The sequence below is a fragment of the Amblyomma mixtum genome, chromosome 2, assembly GCF_055824585.1.
Source record: "Amblyomma mixtum isolate Tamu chromosome 2, ASM5582458v1, whole genome shotgun sequence".
Lineage (NCBI taxonomy): Eukaryota > Metazoa > Arthropoda > Arachnida > Ixodida > Ixodidae > Amblyomma > Amblyomma mixtum.
Window position 1 is genome coordinate 297,797,427 of NC_143013.1, and position 23,144 is coordinate 297,820,570.

Genomic DNA, 23,144 nt, shown 5'->3' on the forward strand with positions numbered 1-23,144 from the left:
TCATAGCATTTTCATGGCTAACATTCGCCTTTCCCTCTCTCCCCTCTCTCTCTCTATCAATAAAACATTCTTGTGTCACTTTAACCACTTAAACCTGCTGCTTATTCACTTAATCACAATTGCGAAGTGACGAAACGACACATAATGAAGTCTCTGAAAAAATTTCACCCGAGCAGCAATTCATGTGTAGCTATTGTGGCTGCTTCTCGGTTGCAGTGCTAGACATCACACTTAATGGTGTCGTGTCATGCATAACAACCCGCTTAGTGAAACAGGCAGACCATTGTATTGTACCGAAGGTATCGCCGAACTTCCTGCTCCCACAAAGTGATCACTGAGCACTAAAGTCGTTACATAAGTGTAAAGATATGCAGATTCAGTTGTGCTTTTTCTAGCATATGCCGGGAGATTCATTGCATTTTGTATGTACCTGTTATCTTGTTCATGTGAAAATAAAGCATTTGATTTGTTGATCAACTTTTCGTCGTGTCCGCGAAGGCACTCGTATGATGTCCAGCAGTAGTTAACTTATCACTTGTATCAGAAACTTTGTTATTTTTAATCAAGCAAGATTGGCGCCGCACTGTATGTGGATGCATCGAAAGTAGACTGCTGAAAGGACATCCTAAACACAACCGTCACTGCTCAAAGCGATTTACGCTTTAAAATTTAGCTACTTTCAATTGGTCTGTAAAAGTACTGAACATTCTCTTTTCTGGTAAGGTAATCGTTGCCCTCATGATTGGGGAAACAGATTATTACTACCGAGAAGGAGATTACATATCATCTCCATAATTGACAGTGAAGGGATCATCGACGACTAAACGGCATGTTCAGTGAACCGGGTTTCTGTAATTTAGTTTTTCTTCACAAGCCGAAGGACGATGGTTTCTATGCACTTATTTGGATGTCCACTGCTTACCTACCTATCTCACAGATATTCACCTAACTGCCAGATCTCCACATATCCATCAGACATCCACATGTAGCGACGTAGCGACGAAGTTACCAACTATCCCCCTGCATAGCCACCAACCACTCGCCTAGCCACTGTATATCCACTTGCCCAGTAGATACTCCCATATGCACCTGACTGTCACCTAACGACCCTACATTTACCGATCCACTTGATATCCACGTACCCAACAGATAGTCACTTAACCACCGGATATCCACATAGCCCCCTGATATTCATCTATCCATCCATCAGATGTGAACTGTCCGCGTCCAATCCCCCATTCCAGTCAGCGGAATCACTTCTGAGAAAATTCAGCATTCACACCAGTTACATTCCCATACGAAGGCGTAAACAATGAGAGGAACCGCCCGGTGTGACTGATGCTTCCTCCGACACCGCGCATAACGTCGGCATATTTGGAGCACGTCCTTCGCGCGACAACGGGAGCGTCGAAAACGGCACGCCGTGCCGGGAGACGCTCGCATATGAAGGACAACGAGCGGGCTTCCGGCCTTTCTCTGGGGCGGCTACGGTCGGCTCCAAGCCCCGCACTGTTCCCCCCGCGAAAGCAGCCCAGTCGAGCACACCGTTGCAGCGAGCTTCCTCCTCACTCGCCTACCTAGCGATATGTGTGCGTACGCGTCCGATAAGATAAACCGTCGGCGTCCGTTGAGTCAGATGATTGCGCTAGCGTCTCGGCCGTCTTATTTATCCGTTGCAGAGCCTGCACCGCCGCGCGACTGCACGTCGCCGAGCGCCGCTGGAGTTCCTCATTTTGCGGGTGCTGACCGCTGCACTCACCGTGAAGGATGAGGCGCTCTTTGATTGAGTGTGCCCTGTGAAACCCGAACCGGAAGTATTCCCTCGAGCGCGACGGTACTGCACTCCGTCGGTTAGCTGGTGTACGCTACACGGTGCTGAACTTGCGGTGTAGTGCTGTGTGTGGAAGATATACAGCGGAAGATGCACAACTTGGCGGCTTCTCCAGTGTGCGATCTTGCGTGCGACGAAGCACAGAAGGCGTGCAAGTGACACGTGTCCGAAGTCCTCATAGGGGTTCAGAGAGGGTTATTTACCAGAGCCGCCAATTGTCGACTAGCACGCAACCCATCCTTTCTTGTAATATTTCATGTTCAGTGTGAACCTGATTATCTTGTGAAGGAGCTACTTCGCAAGCATATGCAAGCATTTAGAGCAACCGGCGTGTACAGTGGATTTCGGTGTGTCGGTCGTCTGTGGTGAGCATTCTGTCAAGTAGATGGCAGCATCATCGAGGTGTCTTTTTCATTTGGTGGACATTTGAGGTGGGCATGTCGTGAAATTCGCCCCACATCCCGTCTTCAAAACATATGTTTTGTTGCCGTGTTAAATAAAAGCCCACTACAAGCGGCAACCTTCATTTTGTCGACGTCGTTCGGTGAGAGTCGTTGTGTGCGAAGGGTATCAACGTTGCGTCTGCTGTTGTGCATGTCTTCACTCCACGGGAAGGCGGATCCCACACAGTGCACTTGTGTAGTGACGTAGTTAAATTTCGTATTCGGTGCTCGTAGTCAAACACTTCTCGAAGCCGTGTCTAAGGAGGCAAGCCAGTGACAATGTGGTTCACGCCGAAGACGACTTCAGGACCGGTGGTTCTGCATTGGTTAATAGTGATAATTTGTTGCCTGCTCCGCGGTACATTGTGCGTAGCTGATGGACGATTCAACAAACCAAATTTTTTTGGTGACCGCTCTACGATCGTGGAGCTCTTCGAATGGGCTTGGCCCGACGTTGCCCAAGAGTGCGTTGATTTCCTCGGCCCCTTCGGCTACGGGGCCGTACAGGTAAGTGCACGACGCACGCATTCCAGGGTTGATCAGTTTTGCAGTCATTCGCTGTTACCTCTTTAGTGAAGGGTGTCAGTGAATATTTAGGGAGAATGAGCGATGGAGCTGCATTATGCGGTGGGGGGGGGGGGGGGGGGGGGGCGAATGAGTGTAATTTGATATGCCCAGCAAATGAAACGTTGCCCACGCCTGTCGTTTGTTAGTGCCGTTTATTAATGTTTTCTGATTTGCCTGTTCTCGTAAGCCAGGAGGACGCTGCCCTCGTATGCAGGTACACCACATGTAGGCTCGTGTTTCGTGTACACTGTGTCTGAGGATAAGCAAAAAAAAATTATTTTCTTTCGTTCTTGTTGGACGATGCCGTAATGGCGCACGTCAGGAACAATATGTTCGGTCATCGCTCTGCCTTCGGCCCCTGCGTGCTAACCATGTCATTCTTCTTTTTTTTTTTGCGTCTTTTTCTTTGCTTCTTTAGTTTCCATTCGTTCATTTTTGTTCAGTTGAATAAAAAACTCTACTCTTCTTAACTGTTCGCTCTTAACACAATTTTTTTCCTTCTTTTCTTTTCTAATTCATCGTTTAGCGTATACGTCAGTCTGGCTCTCAGTTCTATTAGCACACGTGCAAATTATAATCAAAATCCAAAATGTATTGCAGCGTCCTCAGGTTGGGCTTAGAAAGTATTTACTGCACTCACACCGCCTAGGCAGGCGCTACAAAGAAAAATCGAAAGAAGATGGCTCAAAACGCAGCTAAGCTCAAAACGCAGCTAAGCTCAAAACGCAGCTAAGCAGCTAAGCTAAGCAGACTCTGGTGAGGCAAGATAAAAATTGCTGAGGTAACGGCGGTAAGACAGGTACTGGTATGAAGCCTCGCGAACGTCTTCCATGAGGTACGCTGATAAGGTTAAAAGAAATCCATGGAGATGTTTTTTTCCTGCGCAGTCAGCCCATAAGAAGCCACCTTCAGGAATCCGTTTGCTTCAGCCACTACCAAGCGTTTCAATGTAAAATCGAATTTTGTTGCGTGCATATTGAGGTTGTGATACATTAGACAAGTTCAGTGAAATGTCTAAAAAATCATAGTTCAGCTAAAGAAACCCGAAAATGTCAACACCGCTACCCAGAAACACGGCCAATAAGCCATTTGATTAGGGAAGAAGAATAATGTTCAATGCAATGTCTTCTGCTTTGTCTTCGTCTTTCTTCTCCTTGTTCAAAATGCGTATGAAAAGGATACCGATAGAGCATGTAGTCTTTGCTAAATGTTCCCAGGAAGCGGAGTTTGCTCCTTAGCCGTGCAGTGGAGCACATATAACACCCTTTAAGCTCTAAATCCGCGTAAGAAGAACCTTTAAACTCACCTTTCGATACCTGTTGATCTTTTGGGGTGCCGTAAAAAGTTCCACTGTACTTGTGAAAAGCAAACCTCGTTGCCTAGTTACTTTTGGCAAGGGTGGAATGTCGAGACCAGTTTTTCCCAAAAATTCATATTTTTATGATAGTCCTTCAGCGACATACATTTGTACGGTTGGTGGACCACATAAGAGGAATTAATAAGGTAACGTACTTCTCCACAAAATAAACTCTTAATGCCAGTACTCCACACTGTAACTGCGCGTTCAATGGCCCACCACTCGTGAAACACGCCTCATTTGAAGCGACTCTGGGAAAAGCCAGGTATGGTGGTAATTCACATTCGTTAGCAGTGCAAGGAGACAACACACGACGGAGGTACACATGAAAGTCCGTGAATCTTGTGCCTCATGTTTTATTTTTTTTTTACAGCGACAGCTGTCAACTCCTTGTTTCCTGGCTTCGCATCGTTGTCGTAACACTAAGGATACAAAGAGGAAAAAGAGGAGAGATAGAGGACAGGTGCCTTGCGCCACGCTGATTGGTGCGAACACACTCTCCGCGAGTGGTGCTGGCATCAGCAATTCGCATCTGCCCCAGCTGTCGCTGAAACCAGAACGGCAAACGTCCGACGTATTAGTTTTTTTTTCTCTTTTTTTAATTGTAAATTGTCATTCCTGTACAGTATGGAAGCAAGAATCATTTCGTCAACCTCAGAGGGGCACCTTCAAGTTTGCAAAACATCTTCGAGCGCAACTAACAGCTACTATCGCGAAGTCGCGGCGTCGACCTGCGTGTCAGCACTATGCTATCGGGGCCACGAAACAGACACCGAAGGTCATGCCCTGCAGGGCGTATTTCCTTTAGCACTTCCAAAAGAAGCGCCAAACTACTGCGTCTTCACTGCAAAACACTCTTTCTTGAACTGCAAATCGCAGCTTCAAAACGCAGAGAACGCAAGCTTGGTACTGGCGATGTTTACAGGCGAGGGCTTCATGTCCTGTAAGAATATTGAAGGTGACGTCTGCTCCTGCGCCTCGTATTAAAGAAAAATATTGGGCCTACAAATAAGTCACTTTCACCAGAAAATGAGTTCGAGTTCAAGGGGTACAAAGAAAGATTTCTCCTCACCTCAGAACATGTGCGAGCTTTTTCTTTTTCGTACCTACCTCATGGGCTTTCTAGAAAAGCTGCACACTGCACCAAAAATATTACCTAATGCAGATGAATGAGAGTTAGACAAGCTGAAGAGCAAGCGTGATGCATGAACTGTATTAAGTGCTGGCATCGATCGCATCCTCGAAACTTCCTTATTGTCCATATTGCTCTCGAGCTGAAAACTTCGATTTCCCTTTGTGTGTCGGCAGGTTTCTCCACCGAGCGAGAATGCGGTGCTGCTCTACGAGACCCCTGGCGGCGTGAGCGTGCGGTCGTGGTACGAGCGGTACGAGCCCGTCAGCTACAAGATCGCGTCACCCAGCGGAGACTTGGAGGAGTTCGCCGACATGGTGCGCAGGTGCAACGAAAGCGAAGTCAGGTACATGGGCCCGTCATCGTGTTTAACTTGATGTAGCTAATGATTTGACGGTATGCCGTCTGTGAAACGGTCTTCTTTAGTGTTGCATAACTTGGTGCGAAAAGCTAAGGGGCGGTCAGCGTCATCACTTCAGCGCACATCAGATTTCGTTTAGCTGGAAAAGGGTAATGTTATCAAACAATAAAAGGCCACTATTAAATGGGCTTCGTGAGAGATGATTGTTCAATTTGCACCACAAAAATTCCATGTAGATGGAGTAAATATTAAGATTGCAAACACTTTGCTTTCACGGGCAGTATGTTTTCAACGCAAAACAAATCTCGCACAGGTCTTTGAGCCAAGTTACATCTTAGTTTTAAGGCAGCTTGAAGCCAGGAGATTCGTAAGCATCCGTATGAACGAAAAAAAACGTCCACATCGCTTTTTGCCTTTTGTTTTGTTCCGATGGTGCGTTGAACTGGAGAGGTAGAAAAAAAAACAGCCACTGTGTACCCGACAACTTCAGGCGATAGGCAAATATTGATGTTACACAATTTTTTGTTGCGTAAGCACCCATCTATTCAGGCTTTGCTTCTCACCGACAGTTATAATTACCGTGCGTTCGTTTACGCGTGTGTTCTAGTGCATTATTTAACTAAGGCTGACACATGATAATGACCAATTTCTTGCGTTTTTGTAAATTTCGAGTTGCAGAGGAGATATTTTGACCCAAATACTTGACCCAATCAAGGTCACATAACTAAGTTCGAGAAAGTATGTAATCTTGCCTTCGCCAGAGATAGTTAAGCCCTTGCATTAACAATCAGCAACAGCTCTTGTTAACAAGCGGTTGCATTTATTTAAAGAAAGTCAACATGAAAGGTCACTCATCCGAAGCCAAGATAAGCGACGCCATGAAAAATTACTCCGCCAAAGATGGAATCGTACCGCCGCCAATGCTTCTTTCTCAACGGCTTTCTACAAAAGGCTTAGCCGCATGTCAAAAATCCGCAGCTGAAAATGGAGCTTCCGGCACTCACTTCACGCTAGCTCCGAGTCTGTGCTTTGTGTAGACGATAAAATGGGCGACTGTTTCTTTCGCTGTTTTTTTTTAATCGAGAGTTTGGGATGGGATGGGATGGGATGGGATGGGACGGGACGGGACGGGACGGGACGGGACGGGACGGGACGGACGGACGGACGGACGGACGGACGGACGGACGGACGGACGGACGGACGGACGGACGGACGGACGGATGGATGGATGGATGGATGGATGGATGGATGGATGGATGGATGGATGGATGGACGGACGGACGGACGGACGGACGGACGGACGGACGGACGGACGGACGGACGGACGGACGGACGGACGGACGGACGGACGGACGGACGGACGGACGGACGGACGGACGGACGGACGGACGGACGGACGGACGGACGGACGGACGGACGGACGGACGGACGGACGGACGGACGGATGGATGGATGGATGGATGGATGGATGGGCCGCCGCGGTGGCTCAGTGGCTATGGTGCTCGGCTGCTGGCCCGAAAGACGCGGGTTCGATCCCGGCCGCGGCGGCTGAATTTCTTTGGAGGAGAAATTCGAGGCCCGTGTACTGTGCGATGTCAGTGCACGTTAAAGAACCCCAGGTGGTCGAAATTTCCGGAGCCCTCCACTACGGCGTCTCTCATAGCCTTAGTCGCTTTGGGACGTTAAACCCCATAAACCATAACCATGGATGGATGGATGGATGGATGGATGGATGGATGGATGGATGGATGGATGGATGGACGGACGGACGGACGGACGGACGGACGGACGGACGGACGGACGGACGGACGGACGGACGGACGGACGGACGGACGGACGGACGGACGGACGGACGGAAGATAGAAGCGCCCTCTTTGAAAAGAGGTGGAGGCAGCTGCCACCATGCTTGACTTTGTTTTTCTTTATATTTCTTTAACGGTGTATAAATCGGTCTGCAAATTCACCATTTTCTTTAAATACAAATTTTAATTCTGAACTTTTAACCTTATGTCACCTCTCTGCTTTTGAGCCACCAGTCTTCCGATCGTTTTTTGCTGTAACTTCCACCGCTAATTCATTCATATGACTGCTGCTATCTCTAAACCCTAGGGCCTCGGGAAGAGTAACTGTGCCTGTACCGACATCCGGATGGATATCGGCACAATGTAGTATTAGATGTTCGATTGCTTCTGCAGATTTGCCACACATCTCCAAGCTTGCACCGCTAAGCCTTGTGGACTATAGCGCTTCAGTGGGAGAAGTCAATGTTTTTGTATAACTTATCCTAAAGATAATGCACTGGATTATCCCACGGGATTTATGTTCCACGTAGTCTCCCGCACACATCAAAGGCAACGGTGTGTCAATGCTTTGCATAATATTTGCTCCAAAACTATTTAAGTTTATCCAATTGGCGTGTTTGGAAATCACGAATATTTAGAGCCCTTTCGGTGAACAAATACACAGTTTTTGTAGGATCTACGATACCCATTTATTTTTGCCAGCGGCTTCAAACAATATATTTATTGTGGTTTCTATTGTTCAACGCTGTTTGTTGAAACAAAGTGAAAAAAATTTACGTCTTCACAAAATGGTTATTTCATATCACGCGCTTGTAGAACTACTTGTCAGTGCGTCCATGCGCATCTAAACACCATTACATGTCGTCTGTGTGATGTACCTGAAACCATTGGACACTGTTTTATTGACAGCAAAAACGCAATTTTGTTTTGGGACTTGCTACAAGAAAGGCTAAAGAAAGATTTTGTTTTAAATTTTCACAGCGGGCGATACCTTGAGGAGGTCATTACGAACCCTATAACATGATTTTCCTGATTGGACTCCACAGCCTTTGGAAAACGCGCAGGTTTAACTACAGAATTGAACCTATTGTTTTATCTAGAAATCATTTTAGCTGACTGAAGCTGCAGCTAAAGGACATTTACGAGGAAAGTTACTTTCCACTGGACCTGTTAGCGCTTTTGATGTGTTGTATGTGCTTGCCACCCTTTTATGCTACAATTGTGTTCTCTGTCAAGCTAGTGCAAGGCAGACACTAGCTGATTTCTTTCTAAATAGTCTGTATACATATACATAGCCCCTTCCTGTACAAAAACATGAGCAATATATACCATGTAAGGATACTAAGGAAAGCCGCGTCATAGCCAAGTGGTCCAGCGCTAAACAGCGCAGGTGACGAGGTTCTCGGGTTTAATCTTCTCGATCACCGAGTGGTTTTATTTTCTGGCAACCAAATGCTGCCACTACTTTCTTGTCATGCGCCACATGATGGGAAAACAAGTGAACTAGTGAACTAGACTAGTGGTAAAGCAGAGTGAAAAGGATTTGGTTTCAATGTGAATGAACTTCCCGGCTGCCACAGGGTCTTCGTAGACGTGGTGCTCAACCACATGACCTCGAGCATCGGCGAAGGCTTCGGTTACGGCGGCACTCCATTCAGCTCGGACAACTTCGCCTACGACGGCGTGCCGTACAGGGCCAGCGACTTCCACTCGCGCGCCGAATGCGGCACGGTCAGCGGACTGGTTGAGGATTACACCAATGTCGTCCAGGTGAGAGCAGGGACAATGGAAACGCGTCAGCTATGGGAGCAAAGGCACAAATTACGAGGCGCTCAGGCGTAACTGAATTCGACGTCGTTATCTGCCTAATCAAAGCATGCATATCTAAGCAAAGATCAAAGTATGCATATCTAATATGTCGTCCCAAATCCGCATCAAATAAAAAAAATGCTTTTGAGGAAATTAAAAACCACGGCAACTGTCTCGCTTCTCGGTAGACACCTCAACCGCGCCGTGAGGGAAGGAAGGAAGACGCAGTGAAAGAAAATCGAGAAAAAAATGTACCGGATTGGAGGGTTCCGGAATAATTTCGACCAACTGCAGAACTTCAGGAGCCTTGGAGACAGCGATAAGTAATGTGATGGTTTTGAGGAAATGAGAGGCGCAGTGACTGTCTTCTCACCTCAAGCTTGCCGCGAGGGAAAGGATGAAAGCGGGAATGGAAGAAAGAAGAGAGAAAGAGGCACTGTAGAGAACGGCTCTTGATTTGTCCCAACTAACTGGGGTTTTTTAACGTGCTCTGATATCACACAGCAAACGGGCGTGTTTTGAATTTTGCCTCTGTCGAAATGTACCCACTGTAGTATCATAGAGGGGCTCACTTTCTTGCTTCTCACTTGTTTCAGGTACGAAACTGCAAGTTCCGTGATCGCGCCGATTTAAACCACAAGCTCGAAAGCGTACGTACCAAGATTGTCGACTACCTCAAGCGGCTCCTGTCAGTCGGCGTGAGCGGCTTCAGGATTGACGGCGCCGACTACATGTGGCCGGAAGACCTGGAGGTCATCTACAATCGACTCAAAGGAACGGATGGAGCGGAATCGGAAACTGCTTCAGAAAGCTTTTCGGAGGCTCCAGCGCAGGCGCCCGAGGAGGCCGCGGCGATGACCGAGGGAGGGACGCCGTCTGACACCCAGCCCTCCACGGTGCAAGACACGACGGTTGTAAAAGACAGGGAGACCGCTACACCAGCGTGGACGGCTTCTCAGTCCGAAGACCCGTTTATGTACCACGAGATGTCTACGCTTAACCTGACATGGACTAGAGAGTATGCAAGAATCGGGGCAGTCACGAGTGCAACGTTTTTCAAGACATACGGTCAGTGTAGCGCCAGGCGTTTTCTTTTTGTTGTTGTTGTTGTTGTTGTTGTTGTTGTTGTCTTTACCGTAACAATTTCCGAACGTGTAAACCCTGCAGTGCTACTAACGCTGCAATGGAAACTCATAAATTAGTATCAGCCATGTGATTTCATTGAGACCAGCCAGGTTTCTGTGCATATGTCTCTACTACTTCATTTTTGTGTATGTTTCGTTCCATCAGTAACGTGGACGCTGCTAGCAGAACGTCTTGATCACTGAGCCGCCAAGTCAGTTAGCAACATACAATGTGGTCAGCAAATAATGTATGCGACTCCATTGTGTTGAATACTGGTCGCAGACTCGACGCTGTATAAGTGGTCACTGCACAGGAAACATCACTGTTTTATCCTTCTGAGTCTCACGTTCAACATCTGTGCTGTATTTAACTTTTTGATCAGTCCCTTCAAACGCGACAGGAGCTCCTGGTGAATGTTGACATTTCAACCCTCCAAGAAGTACTAACATTCCCCTTATTTGATATAAGGTGTGGGCGCCAGATTTCTCGCATACCGTGCCTTTGTTGACAGAGCTCCTCCCATTTTCGCCCACTGTACACTCAAGCTTTACTCAATACTTAATTTCTTCTTTCTTTGCTTTCTGCCTGCCTATAAAAGAGCGCTTCGGTGTTTGTTTCTCGCCATCTATTCCGCTGGCAACCGATTCCTGAAGCATCGGTTGCTCTATTCTTGTAGAAAATTCTCTGTATCAATTCTAAATTCTGTGCGGATAATATTTCTAGTGCGGACGCTTCAAACACGTAGGCAACGTTTTGGTTAGAGAGGTGTTTTAGTTTTTATTTTTATGGATCGGGGATAACGCAACCGGGCATGTGCAGACTCACATAATTCTTGACAGCTTTTATATTAATTCGATAGCATTAGGAGTCTCATCGGGAACAAAGTGTGTCGTCAGTGAAAAAAAAATCGCTCGTTGGCTGCAGGGGAGTGACGTCGCCAGACCGGATAATTCTCATTGGCTGGAGTGAAGTGACGTCACAAGGCCAGAAGTGACGTCGCTTCCTGCAGAGGAATAAACATGTCTAATTTTGTCGCATTACCAACTCATAAACGCAGTTAGGTTTCCCTGGAATTTTTGGCTCTCATAATGCAACAGTCCGGCACAGAAGGCCCATTTGGGCCACACATCAATAAAGTTAAAGATTCTGCTAGCTCACTAAATTTTTTTCCATTAAGGCATCGATGAAAGTTGCCTCGTATCGCTGAAACTGAGCGCTGTGCAGTGAAATACGTGCAAGAGGCCAAACTAGCTGACGCCAAAAGAAAAGTTTAGGCAAGCATGTTCAAGGTTTAGGCAAGGTGTCGATTAACTGAATGAAGGTGTCTACACCACTGTACTATATCGCAGCGTCCTCTAAAAAGTTCAAGGGTGTTTTTGCTACTGCTCGCTGCTATATTCGTGAGACCTCAGGATGCACGACGCGAGAAAAGAGCGTCCCCTCTCCTCCTGTTGCACAGGAGTGCCTCACCCTCCTCTGAAAACATGGGCACTCTAAAAATAAATTATTCACATCACCCCCCCCCCCCCTTCAGCACATTTGACACACAGAGGTGAGGTAGCACGGTGTATCTTGTGCAGCCATAACGGCGTGTAGCCGAAGCCTCTACGAGACGGCACGAGAGAGTAGTTCTTTCGCTCGAGAAGCCCCGTATAGCGCTGGGGAGGTGCAGAATAAATGCGGTACTTTTTAATAGGCCTATTTTATGGTACGTGCACAGCAGCACGCAATGACAACTTGACCCGCATACAGTTTGCGATTCGCATTCGGTGCTGTTACGGTCGTGCTTCACTCCGCAGCCAATGCCCTGAACCAAGCGCAAGGGAGCACGCTCAAGACGCTACAACCCTTCATCATGGGGCATGTGGCTACGTCGACCGTCCAGGTGGTCTACGTCGACAGTCACGAGACGCAGCGCGGAGTTGACGTGGCCGACGCAGTGGCCGACGTGGTCTCGTACCAGGACCGCAAGCGGCACGTCCTGGCCACCGTGCTCATGCTGGCGCAGCCGCACGGCATCGCGCGGGTGATGAGCAGCTACGCGCTGGACCGAAAGTTCGACACTTACGTGCCGCCCAAGGTGCTGGGAGCACCCTTCGACCACATGTTCAACACATTGCCGGTGCTCATGAAGGAGAACTATGAGTGCTACAACGGCTGGATATGCGAGCACAGGTGCCTATCTTGTTTCTTTTCTTGCTCTGTGGCCGTCTTTTTGTGGGCCCATTAGATGTTCCCTGTCAGATTGCTAATCTTGCTGGCTCCCTTGTCTTCCTGATGCCGACAACGGAGGGAGCATAGGCACGGGGGGCTCTTGTATTCCGGGTCGCCTGCCCGATGCAGTTCGTATATAAAACCAGGATGGCCAATGGTTAATCCTCCTGCTTTGGTTCACTTCCTTATGGCATGAGCTTGCGGCTGTGATAACATTCAAGATTACCGAGTGCTGCCTTACGTAGCTTCTTAGTGCAATGCCTGTAGCACGAGCTCTTTTAAATTGTTGGCCCTTCAAAAATTTTCAAGAGGAGTTTCAACAGCAGGCGTCTGGCCTTACAGAGAAATACTACCAGTGCCGCTGAGTGTTACAGCAGGTTTGCGTACTGTGCTTTTTCTCTGGTTGGTTCTCCGAATTTAGCCTACATTTTGCCCTGGCCTAGACATACGAGGGGGTACCCAAAAGAAACCGGACTAAATTTTTTGGTCGGCAAAGATTCTGTGCTACCGCGTTTTGTCACTAGGAGCGCATAGAACGAACATTCCAGAGTCAGTAAGCCGAGTGCCGTCGTTGAAGGAGGTCAGACTAGTTTAGGCAGAGTTTTAGAGTGACGACTGTTTTGTGTGAATGTCGTTTTTGCAATGGCTGATTTTTGTGAACAGCGTGCGCCGGTGAAATTCTGATTTTTGCTCGGAAAAAGGTGAATGGAAACTTTTGAAATATTAAGAAAGACGTACAAGGACGATGCTATGGGGACAACTCAAGCGTTCCTGAATCGAATCCTGAATCAAAGCAACAATCATGCCAATGGAAAACTTCAAATTCACCTCGCCTCAAAAAAGCTCGTCAGGTGAAACCAAACCTCAAAACAATGCTGATTTGTTTTTTCGACGTGAGAGGAGTCGTCCATTGAGAATTTGTTCCGCAGCGTCAGACAGTTAGCCAGGTTTTCTACTTGGATGTTTTGAAAAGATTGGGCAACAGTGTGCGGTGGAAGCGGCCAGATTTGTGGCGGTCGGGTGACTGGTTTTTCCATCATGGCAATGCCCCTGTTCCCACAGCCCTGTCTCTACGACAATTTTGGACCAAAAATGGCATGACCCCTATTCCTCAACCCTCATACTCTCCCGACCTTGCCCCGGGCTACTTTCTTTGTTTCCTAGAATGAAAAAATAGGTGAATGGAAAGCATTTCGCTGATGTTGCTGAGGTGAAAAAAAAAAACGACGGAGGCACTGTCAAGCATCACAAAAGATGAATTTAAACAATGTTTTGAAAAATGGAATGAAAGATTCGACAAGTGTATCATTGCAAGTGGGGAATACTTTGAAGGATATTGAAGGTCTGTGCTTAAAATGTGAACAAATAAGTTCAAACAAAAATAAGTCCGGTTTCTTTTGGGTACTGATATATTTCGCCGATGCTAGAAGCGTGTCCCACCAGGCATCGGGTCCAGGATCACCGCCGCAGTGCCGAAGGAGGAAGGAAACGTGGGCCGGAGACGGGGAGTAGGGGAAGTGAAGGAAAAACTGTATTCACATATTTACATTATTTACATAGAGCGGGACTGAGAATGGCTCTCAGTGGAAGGGCAACGTCTTCGTCAACCGTAGTCGACTGGAGCTAGCAGGCTTCTCCCGGCCACACTCACGGCCGAGTTAAATATCGTCCGGTTTCCCCAGATCCCTGGCTGGGGAAAAATGGTCGACGAGCACTGTCCAATCGGATGGACCGAAGGGGACCTCCTTGTTACCGCCCACGGCTGGGCAGGTGCGAGCTTGTCCACTCTGTCGCAGCTGGGTCGAAGAGAGGGGAAGATTGCTGACTCATCCAGCCCCGCGGGGAAAGGAATCTCCTGAAGTCTTTCAGCAGGGGAATGAACTTGCCTCCCCGCCGATTACCCAGAACGCGAGTCGGGGACACAGAATTCTTCAATTATCCGCCAGCGTGACGGCGCCGCCAGGTCGCCTCCGCATTCACGGTGGTTGCTCGGACAATAGCTCCTGGGCCTCGCCTGCCTTCGTCGCCGCTGCACTCCGTTCAAGGAATTTCGCTGGGGTTTTGGCTGACAATGGCCTTTGACATCCCTGCCACACTAATCCGCTGAGGCTCGGAGGGGCATTCCAAGCTTCTCACTTCCCATGGTCGTCGCGAGGTTGTCGACCTTGGTGATTGTTCACGGTAGCTGCCTGATCGGGCCCACGTGGTCCGAGTGGACAAAGGTGTGACGGGAACACACAGAGTTAAAGGGGGGGGGGGGGGGGGGGTAGAAACACAACAGCACGTCCGCCGCCCGAAGAGGTCTCGTAGTGGTTGCAGCCAACGCTGCTGCGCGCAGAGACCTGGAGTTGTGTCCGTTCGGCTTTTGGTCACAGCTGGGCCCAAAGGTTCTTCTTGCTTCGTTGACAACTGTAACGGTCTCAACCAGCAAGGTACACAGCCCAACAAGCAGAAAGCGCCAAACCGACTTCAAGAACTGCCAAGCTGTTTTCGGTCAACAAAACCTCTTTAGAGAAAATGAGCTGTAGCGTGAAATTTACGTCCTCCTCCGAAAGTTGACATGTTTGACCAAACCAGAATACACAGAGCTTTAGCCAAAAGGGAGGAAAATTTTCTAAAATTTTGGGGGGGTGCCGTAGCACGGTGTATGTCACAGAAAGCCACCGCCCGTGAGAGCACAAAGGGAAGGTGGAGCTGTTGAACACACATACAAAACAGACAAAAATGATTCCCGCTAAAGCAAAAAAAAAGAAAATACAAATTTGCATAGCGGATTAACATCTGGGGAGTCAGGAAAGGGCATTACACGGGAAAGCTTCGGCTGAGGCCATCAGCGTTGTCATTACCTCGCAATGCACACACAAGTAAACTGAGTCCCGCAATGCCAAGATCCAAAATTTCGCCGTCATCTTTGTATAGGAGAGTGATATGAACAAAAGACAAAAAACAAGCATTAAACTCAATATGAGATTATGCGTCATATCCGCCCCTTGCGCGGCCGTGGTCCGACAGCTGCTTTAGCAGATGAGACATTGCATAATGCTAGGAATTTCAGCCTGCATTTCTGTACAGGCGAGTTAAATGAACAAAAGAAACAAGCATTCAACTCAAGACGGGATTATTCCTCGAATCCGCTTGCAAACGGCGTTGCAATCAGAGGAATTTACTGCTTCCTATTCTTCAGCCGCCCCCTGCGCGGCCGCGGTCCGATAGCTACTCTAGCAGGTGCAAAATTACACAAGGCTAGGAACTTCAGCTTGGGACCCTGCACTGTTCTTCGTCCAAGTCTCGCGGTTCTGAAGTTTAGCTGACGCTCAGAAAGCAGAATGCGAGAAGGGAGCGAACGAGTGCGAATGCCGTGCCACCGAATCTGCCTCTCTCGGATTGGGTTCGCGCGTTGCGTCCCCTTAGCTTGTGTTCCCTTCAAGCGGCGCGTGCGAACTCTTGAGCGCTGAGGTGCCAAATTGGGGCGGGTAACCGGTTTGGTTTTTCGTGCAGTAGTCAACATGAGCCGCACTTTCCCCTTAATTAACTCTTCCCGTTTGGCCACCTCTTTACGCTGCCGCTCCGTGGAAACCCTCGCTGTTGGTTTGCGGGGCGCGTCACTAGCCATCGCAGAACCGTCACAGGCCAAGTCGTCGGCGTTCGCCTCATTTCCAATTTGTGATCCAGCCTGTTTTGGCTCACTACCGTGAGAATTTGCAGGCTTCGGGCTTACAGGTTGAGGTTTGCCCTCTTCAACTACGTGCTCTGCTGGCGCTGCGACCTCACGAGCCTTCGAAATGGTAAGGACCTGCGCAGCGTTATCTCCAAAACAAAGGCCTTTTTCTTTGGGCAGCATATCCAAACGATTTGAGACAATCGAGGGATGCTGCTTAGGCAGGTTTTGGGAGACGGCTGCCTCAGTCAGACGCACCTCGAGCGGGCTCTCGATCGTGACGCGGGCAATGGGCAAAGACACACTAGTTTCTGTGGAGCATAACTCATTTTCGGGTGTTTGGTCGCGAGCGGCTGTCGTTCCCTCATCGTTAAACTGATCATTGTTTCGAGGCAGCGCTGAGGCGCATTCCTCGCTTACAATAGAACTTGCAGTTGCCGCTTTCAGCGCGCGACTGCTTTCTGGAGGACGACATTTTTGCGCTGCGCCTAAGTCTTTCTGGGTTGAAAGGGAAATCTGCGCGGCATCGCGCTTTTCAGCTAACGCCGCGCTCTGGTTTGGAGCTCCACAGTCGCTGTCAGGTGACTGACAACGACGCTCTGTGCCGTAGATTATCTCGTCAACTTCCCGACTGCCACTGTTCTTCTGAGCAACTACATTGTGCGTAGCTGACCAAGCGAGGCTCTTTGGCTGGTCACTGACGCACTGACGGGAGCGCTGCCCGCTGCTATCACTTCGGCTTTTAGACTCGGTCTGTACACGAATTCCGAAGTATCGGAAGAGGGCACTTTTTGCTTTGTCGTAGTTGCTGGCATCCTCGTCGGACAGTCGCGCTAATACGGCGCTGACATCGCAAGGAAGGATGGCCAGCAACATCATTGACCATTCGCCCTGATCCAACTCCTCCTCCGTACATATTTGTTCAAAATTCGCGAGGAAAGTTCTGAAGCTCTCGCCTCTCTGAAAAGTCCTCAACCGATCTCGGGCCCTTTTCCGTCTGAGAAATTGAGTCGTACGTATGAGCTCCTGCTGTTCTCGTTTTCGTAGTTCCTCGAGCTCAGCGAGTCTCTTACGGCATTGCTCCTGCCATTCTATTTCAACCCTGTCGGCCTTCTCCTTGCGCTCTTTTTCAATTCTGTCAGCCTCCTTCTTAGCGGCTTCCTTGCGGTAAAGGCGTTCTTTTTCTATCCTGTCAGCCTCCTCCTTGCGCTCTTTTTCAACCCTGTCGGCCTCCTCCTTAGCGTTCCTGATTCCCTCCTGAATGACTTCCCAGGTCTCCCAAATTTTGTCACCCTGCTCCTTAGCACCACATTCCTTAATAGCCTCAATCAGCTGCGGCTTTCTGTGACTTTTCCTGGCCTCAATACCCAGCTTTTCACACAGCAACATCAACTCTGGCTTCTTTAGCTTGCTCAAATCCATGGCAACTTCCGAACGAGGACTTTCATAAAATAAGCTGCTACGTGAAATGCTTAAGCGAGCACGTGCAGAAAAACAATCTACAGGTAGTGATAAATTTCCAGAGTTATCAAGCCTGGCAGATTCTTAAAGAAAGTCAAGCGCTCACCACTGCTGAAGCCAGGACCAAGCGTGGAAGATCCCACCGCTGCCAACCAGTTGATATGTTTTGCCGATGCTAGAAGCGTGTCCCACCAGGCATCGGGTCCAGGATCACCGCCGCAGTGCCGAAGGAGGAAGGAAACGTGGGCCGGAGACGGGGAGTAGGGGAAGTGAAGGAAAAACTGTATTCACATATTTACATTATTTACATAGAGCGGGACTGAGAATGGCTCTCAGTGGAAGGGCAACGTCTTCGTCAACCGTAGTCGACTGGAGCTAGCAGGCTTCTCCCGGCCACACTCACGGCCGAGTTAAATATCGTCCGGTTTCCCCAGATCCCTGGCTGGGGAAAAATGGTCGACGAGCACTGTCCAATCGGATGGACCGAAGGGGACCTCCTTGTTACCGCCCACGGCTGGGCAGGTGCGAGCTTGTCCACTCTGTCGCAGCTGGGTCGAAGAGAGGGGAAGATTGCTGACTCATCCAGCCCCGCGGGGAAAGGAATCTCCTGAAGTCTTTCAGCAGGGGAATGAACTTGCCTCCCCGCCGATTACCCAGAACGCGAGTCGGGGACACAGAATTCTTCAATTATCCGCCAGCGTGACGGCGCCGCCAGGTCGCCTCCGCATTCACGGTGGTTGCTCGGACAATAGCTCCTGGGCCTCGCCTGCCTTCGTCGCCACTGCACTCCGTTCAAGGAATTTCGCTGGGGTTTTGGCTGACAATGGCCTTTGACATCCCTGCCACACTAATCCGCTGAGGCTCGGAGGGGCATTCCAAGCTTCTCACTTCCCATGGTCGTCGCGAGGTTGTCGACCTTGGTGATTGTTCACGGTAGCTGCCTGATCGGGCCCACGTGGTCCGAGTGGACAAAGGTGTGACGGGAACACACAGAGTTAAAGGGGGGGGGGGGGGGGGGTAGAAACACAACAGTACCCCCTCGTAGGTACACGCGCAGCTATGGCATTTGCTTATAAATAGGTCGTCATGCAACAATATTCGACAAGTCATATTTTCCAAGCAGATGATAAGGAAGACCGTGGGATTGATATCTGTATAAATTGATAACTATATACTCTCGCAATTACTATTCGGTGTGTAACGTGAAAAACAAATTAAACACCTTTGTGCCGTTATAATGTCACCGGTTATTCAAGTTTATGCACGAAGCAAGCGCCTATTTCTATCATATATATAGCACTGACGCCTGTGCGACATGGAACTGTTATCTAGCGCTTGATCGAACGAGACCCTGTCATAATAAGGCAATCAAATCATAAACATAAATTTATATCTTCGTCGCAGAGAGGCTGGAGCTGCATGTGAAACTTTCCTGCCCCTTCAACTTCCTGACAGCATTGTCATTGCGCGGATGTTGCGAAGCATCTCATGGTGGCGGGAACAAAATACAGGGGAAGCTGTCAGTGAAACAGAGTGTCACATCAGCACCACTGCAGATTTCTAAAAAAGGCCAGCTTTCCATTCGTTCTGCTCTCGTAGTAGCGGCAGTTCAAAGTACTCGGCCTTTGAACTGCCGATAGACATACAACAGGCCGGGACCCTTATAGTTGCCTTATAGAGTGCTTTCGAGGCCCCTACCCGACAATGCTGCCTTGCACTAGGGGCACTGGTAATAAAAAGTTTTGTAGCGAGAGCTACATTACCCGCAGTCTCGCCGTTTCGCTGTGGGCCTTCGGCGTCACGTGTGCGCATGCGCGAGGAGCCGAGTGACGTCACAGCCGCGCAGCTGGTGCGCCGCTCGCCTCCGACCAAGAGAGCACGCTGTCATGGCGGCCAAGGAGAGAGAGGCCGATGCTGTGCGGCTTGGGTGACGGGAGAAACTCTAGTCGTCGGACCATGACGATAAGCAAAACAACTAGACGTAACAACGGATATGCCGTACCTCTCGCTGCGTATACCCTAGTATAGCTGAGCTAAGCCACTGCCAATTTTTTTACCTTCATTACCCGGCAAAAAAAAAGAAACCAAAGCTTTGCCGACACAAAAAGAAGCTGTCCATTTTTATAAAAGTAATTTCGGAATTAGTTAATGACTTTGGCTAAAAATTGTTGTTCCAATGTAATTCATTGCGTTACCAAATTATAAGGCCATAAAAGTAATGCATTAGATTACAAATTAGCGCAAAAAAGTGGTGGGCTTTTAACGCAGTTAAACCGAGTAGACGTGCAAAAGCAAGGGGTGCTAAAGCACCCCTTGCTTGAGAGGTTCGAAACCCAGGGACCTTGAGGTTGCCAAGGTCATCCTCAAGGTCATTTGCTACTGCTGGCGCGACGCTCCTCCGAACTAACCCCAGCTTACCTGAGTTACTCTGAGGCTTCACACAAGATTCTTACTAAAGTTAAATTACCGTAATCGTTTTGCAGTAATTTAATTACTCCAATGTCTCACCTCCGCCAACGCGGCGCTCCACAGTCGCCTTCCATCGCAGTGGCTTCTCCCTCTGTGCAGGTGGCTGCCGATCCGCAACATGATCCGGTTCCGCAACAGGGTGGCCGATGCGCCAGCGACCAACTGGTGGGACGACGACGCGGACGCCGTGGCCTTCGCGCGTCTGCGCAAGGGCTTCGTGCTGGTCAACAACGGCCGCTCGGTGGTGCGCGGACTGTTCAACACCACGCTGCCCGGCGGCTACTACTGCGACCTGCTCACCGGCAGCCGCGTCGACGAGCGCTCCTGCTCGGGAGACGTGGTGCGCGTTCGCCAGGACGGCTTCGCCCAGCTCAGCGTGGACGCCGCCGCCGAGGTCCCCGCCGTCGCCATACAGATCGAGGCAAGAGTCTTCCTGTGGTGATCCCGTTGATCTACTCCAAATCAGCATCCTTTTGGGGGATTCCCCTTAATCTTGAACCAACACCGTTCCCGCTTCGAGTTGTTGATCAATTCGCTCTCGCCCTGCCATTCTCTAGTCTTCCTGGTTACCTCAGTTAGTAGAGCGACTGCTCCGGTGAGGCGGTGGTTCCGGGTTCGAACCCTGTACCAGGGCGAATTTTTCTTCAACTACGAAGTGTTTATAGGAGCTGTATAGCTTTCCTGCGTTGCCGTATGGCTGCGCTTGGGTGGATGTCAGTGAGCAATTACTCGAAGTAAGACATGATGTTGGGCTAGTCGGTTCATGGTTAGAGTTATCGATCATTTACAAAAGGGGCGATAAGTGTGTTAGCGCGCCTTCTTTATCTCTTTCAAGGCAAGAAATCAATTTCTTAGATGGACATATCCGAGCTACACTTTCATTGCCGTACACACGTTGCTTTTGCTTCTGCTTGTCTGCTTGTTCGCTGTGATTGCCTTTATAAGCACCCTGCTTTTGCTAAATAAAGTCAGTTGGAAGTCTGCGCTTTGTGTGTGTGTATTCGTGCCTTCTTTTGTCCCGTCGTCTTCGCGCAGTTCTGTTTCGCTCTAGCAATTACTCCCTTATCTGTTGCATTTGCACTTCGCTTTACTTTTGCTGGCTTTATGGATCGCGAATGACCTTTTTATGTTTTTACATTTGTTGCATTATACACACTTCTCCTTGGAGTGCCGCGTTGGATCAGCCAATGACGCTCGCTTGCTTTTTGCGAAATTCTGTTTCGGATGCAGCTAACTCTAAAGGATGGGCTCGAGTTCGATTTAACCTAAAATGCATTTTTTTTTTTTTTTTTTGCAGGAGAGAGTCTTTCCGGACTACGTCTAGTGGGCGCTGTGCATGTCTACCAAGCGTTCATTCCGTAAGTACCAAGGCCCCGTGCGTGTTTACTCCGCATTAGCAGTTTGTTTGCTGCTTAGGAGGCTGCGATTCGGCTTGATACAGAGAAAGTAAAGAGAAGGCGTACAATCGCTGTGTCTCTCTGAGCTGCCTCGTGGGACTTCTATCATTGAATCCCATTATATTCTGCGCATGCAGCTATTTAATCAGAAGCGGTCACTCATTTTATGTCTCATTCATACTGATGGACATATCGATGACTTTACGAGGGTGTATACTTTCCAAAACGATAATAACAGGCTTTCCTGTTGGCCTAATCTTATAGTTCGTGAACTACATACAAATTGTGAAAAATTCACAGGAATATCAGAAAGGAATGCGATATCACATGGTACCGGGTCTTTTTTGATACATTGCATTCGTTTCGTTACCTTGTTAAAATTATTTATTTGATAAATTATGCGGTTTGCAATAACGAACTTTGCTATTGTCAATACTACCATGTATTTTAACCTGCTTGACCTTAAATCCTATAATAACATTCTAAAACTGCCTTGAAAGATTTTAGGAATTAATATTTTGTCATATGCTTTGTACTGCTAATCTCAAGCCTCGTGTTCTCAAAATGTGTTCAAAAAATTTATGTTCACTCATTTCTTTTTGTTCTTTTTGCGCTGCCCTCTGTAATGCCTCTTGCGACTGAGAGTAAATAAAATTAAAGGTGCAGTGAAGAGGAGTATGAACTCGTCTTTTTTGCCGCGGGAACTGGATCTACACGTTCCGAGCATTCTTAGAAACTTCGACTTATTGCCCTGTGTGGCCGATTTCCCTAATTAAATCGAATTAACGTCCGGCTCCCGCCTTTATTTTTTGAATTCTCCCCGTACGGTGGGCGGAGTCGACCAACGCGTGGAGTGCCTTTCAGCCAGCTCCGTGGAGGCTTTGCTTTCGCTTTATTTTGTTTTTAGGTTTCCATGAATAAATAGTTTCATTCGCAGATAATATAGCCGCAAAATAAGCCCGCAGAAATAAAAATACGCGCGGACTATTTTCTACTACGGATTACTACGTTTAACTCCGCCGATGGCAGAGCGGCAAGGCGCCACGGGACTGGGTGAAAGGCACTCCACGCGTTGATCGACTCCGCCCATCGTACTGGGAGAATTTAAAAAAAAAAGGCGGGAGCCGGACGTTAATTCGATTTAATCAGGGAAATCGGCCACACAGGGCAATAAATAGAAGTTTTTAAGAATGCTGGGAATGTGTAGATTGAGTTCCCGCGGCAAAAAGACGAGTTCAGACTCCTCTTCACTGCACCTTTAAGTGAAATGAAACTTTTAAAGTTGTGCACCTCCACTTATTTGCACTATCGTGTCTTAATTGTTTGTAAGTTGTTTATGTTGTTATTGCTAATGGCTGCTACTGTTTGTTGTATTTTGTGGTTAACACCCCTACAATTGCACTAGGCGGCCTCTCAGAGAGTTTCTTAAACATGCGGCCTCCGAGATTATTGCATATTAGTTGCACTTTTGTGAGTGTGAATAATACTGATTAAATTTCACTGCAGTTTTTACAGAAA

At 48.5% G+C, this 23,144-nt stretch overlaps 1 protein-coding gene across 1 annotated transcript; it reads left to right on the forward strand.

Annotated features, from left to right (window-relative positions):
- Positions 1 to 1,551: 1,551 nt before the first annotated feature.
- On the forward strand, positions 1,552 to 20,677 carry LOC149364621 (alpha-amylase-related protein-like). Its single transcript, XM_089574583.1, has 6 exons — positions 1,552 to 2,781; positions 5,507 to 5,676; positions 9,074 to 9,263; positions 9,899 to 10,370; positions 12,227 to 12,602; positions 20,329 to 20,677. Exons 1-6 carry the CDS (start codon positions 2,554 to 2,556, stop codon positions 20,669 to 20,671), a joined length of 1,779 nt encoding a protein of 592 aa, XP_089430709.1. The 5' UTR covers positions 1,552 to 2,553; the 3' UTR covers positions 20,672 to 20,677.
- The last annotated feature ends 2,467 nt before the right edge of the window (positions 20,678 to 23,144 follow it).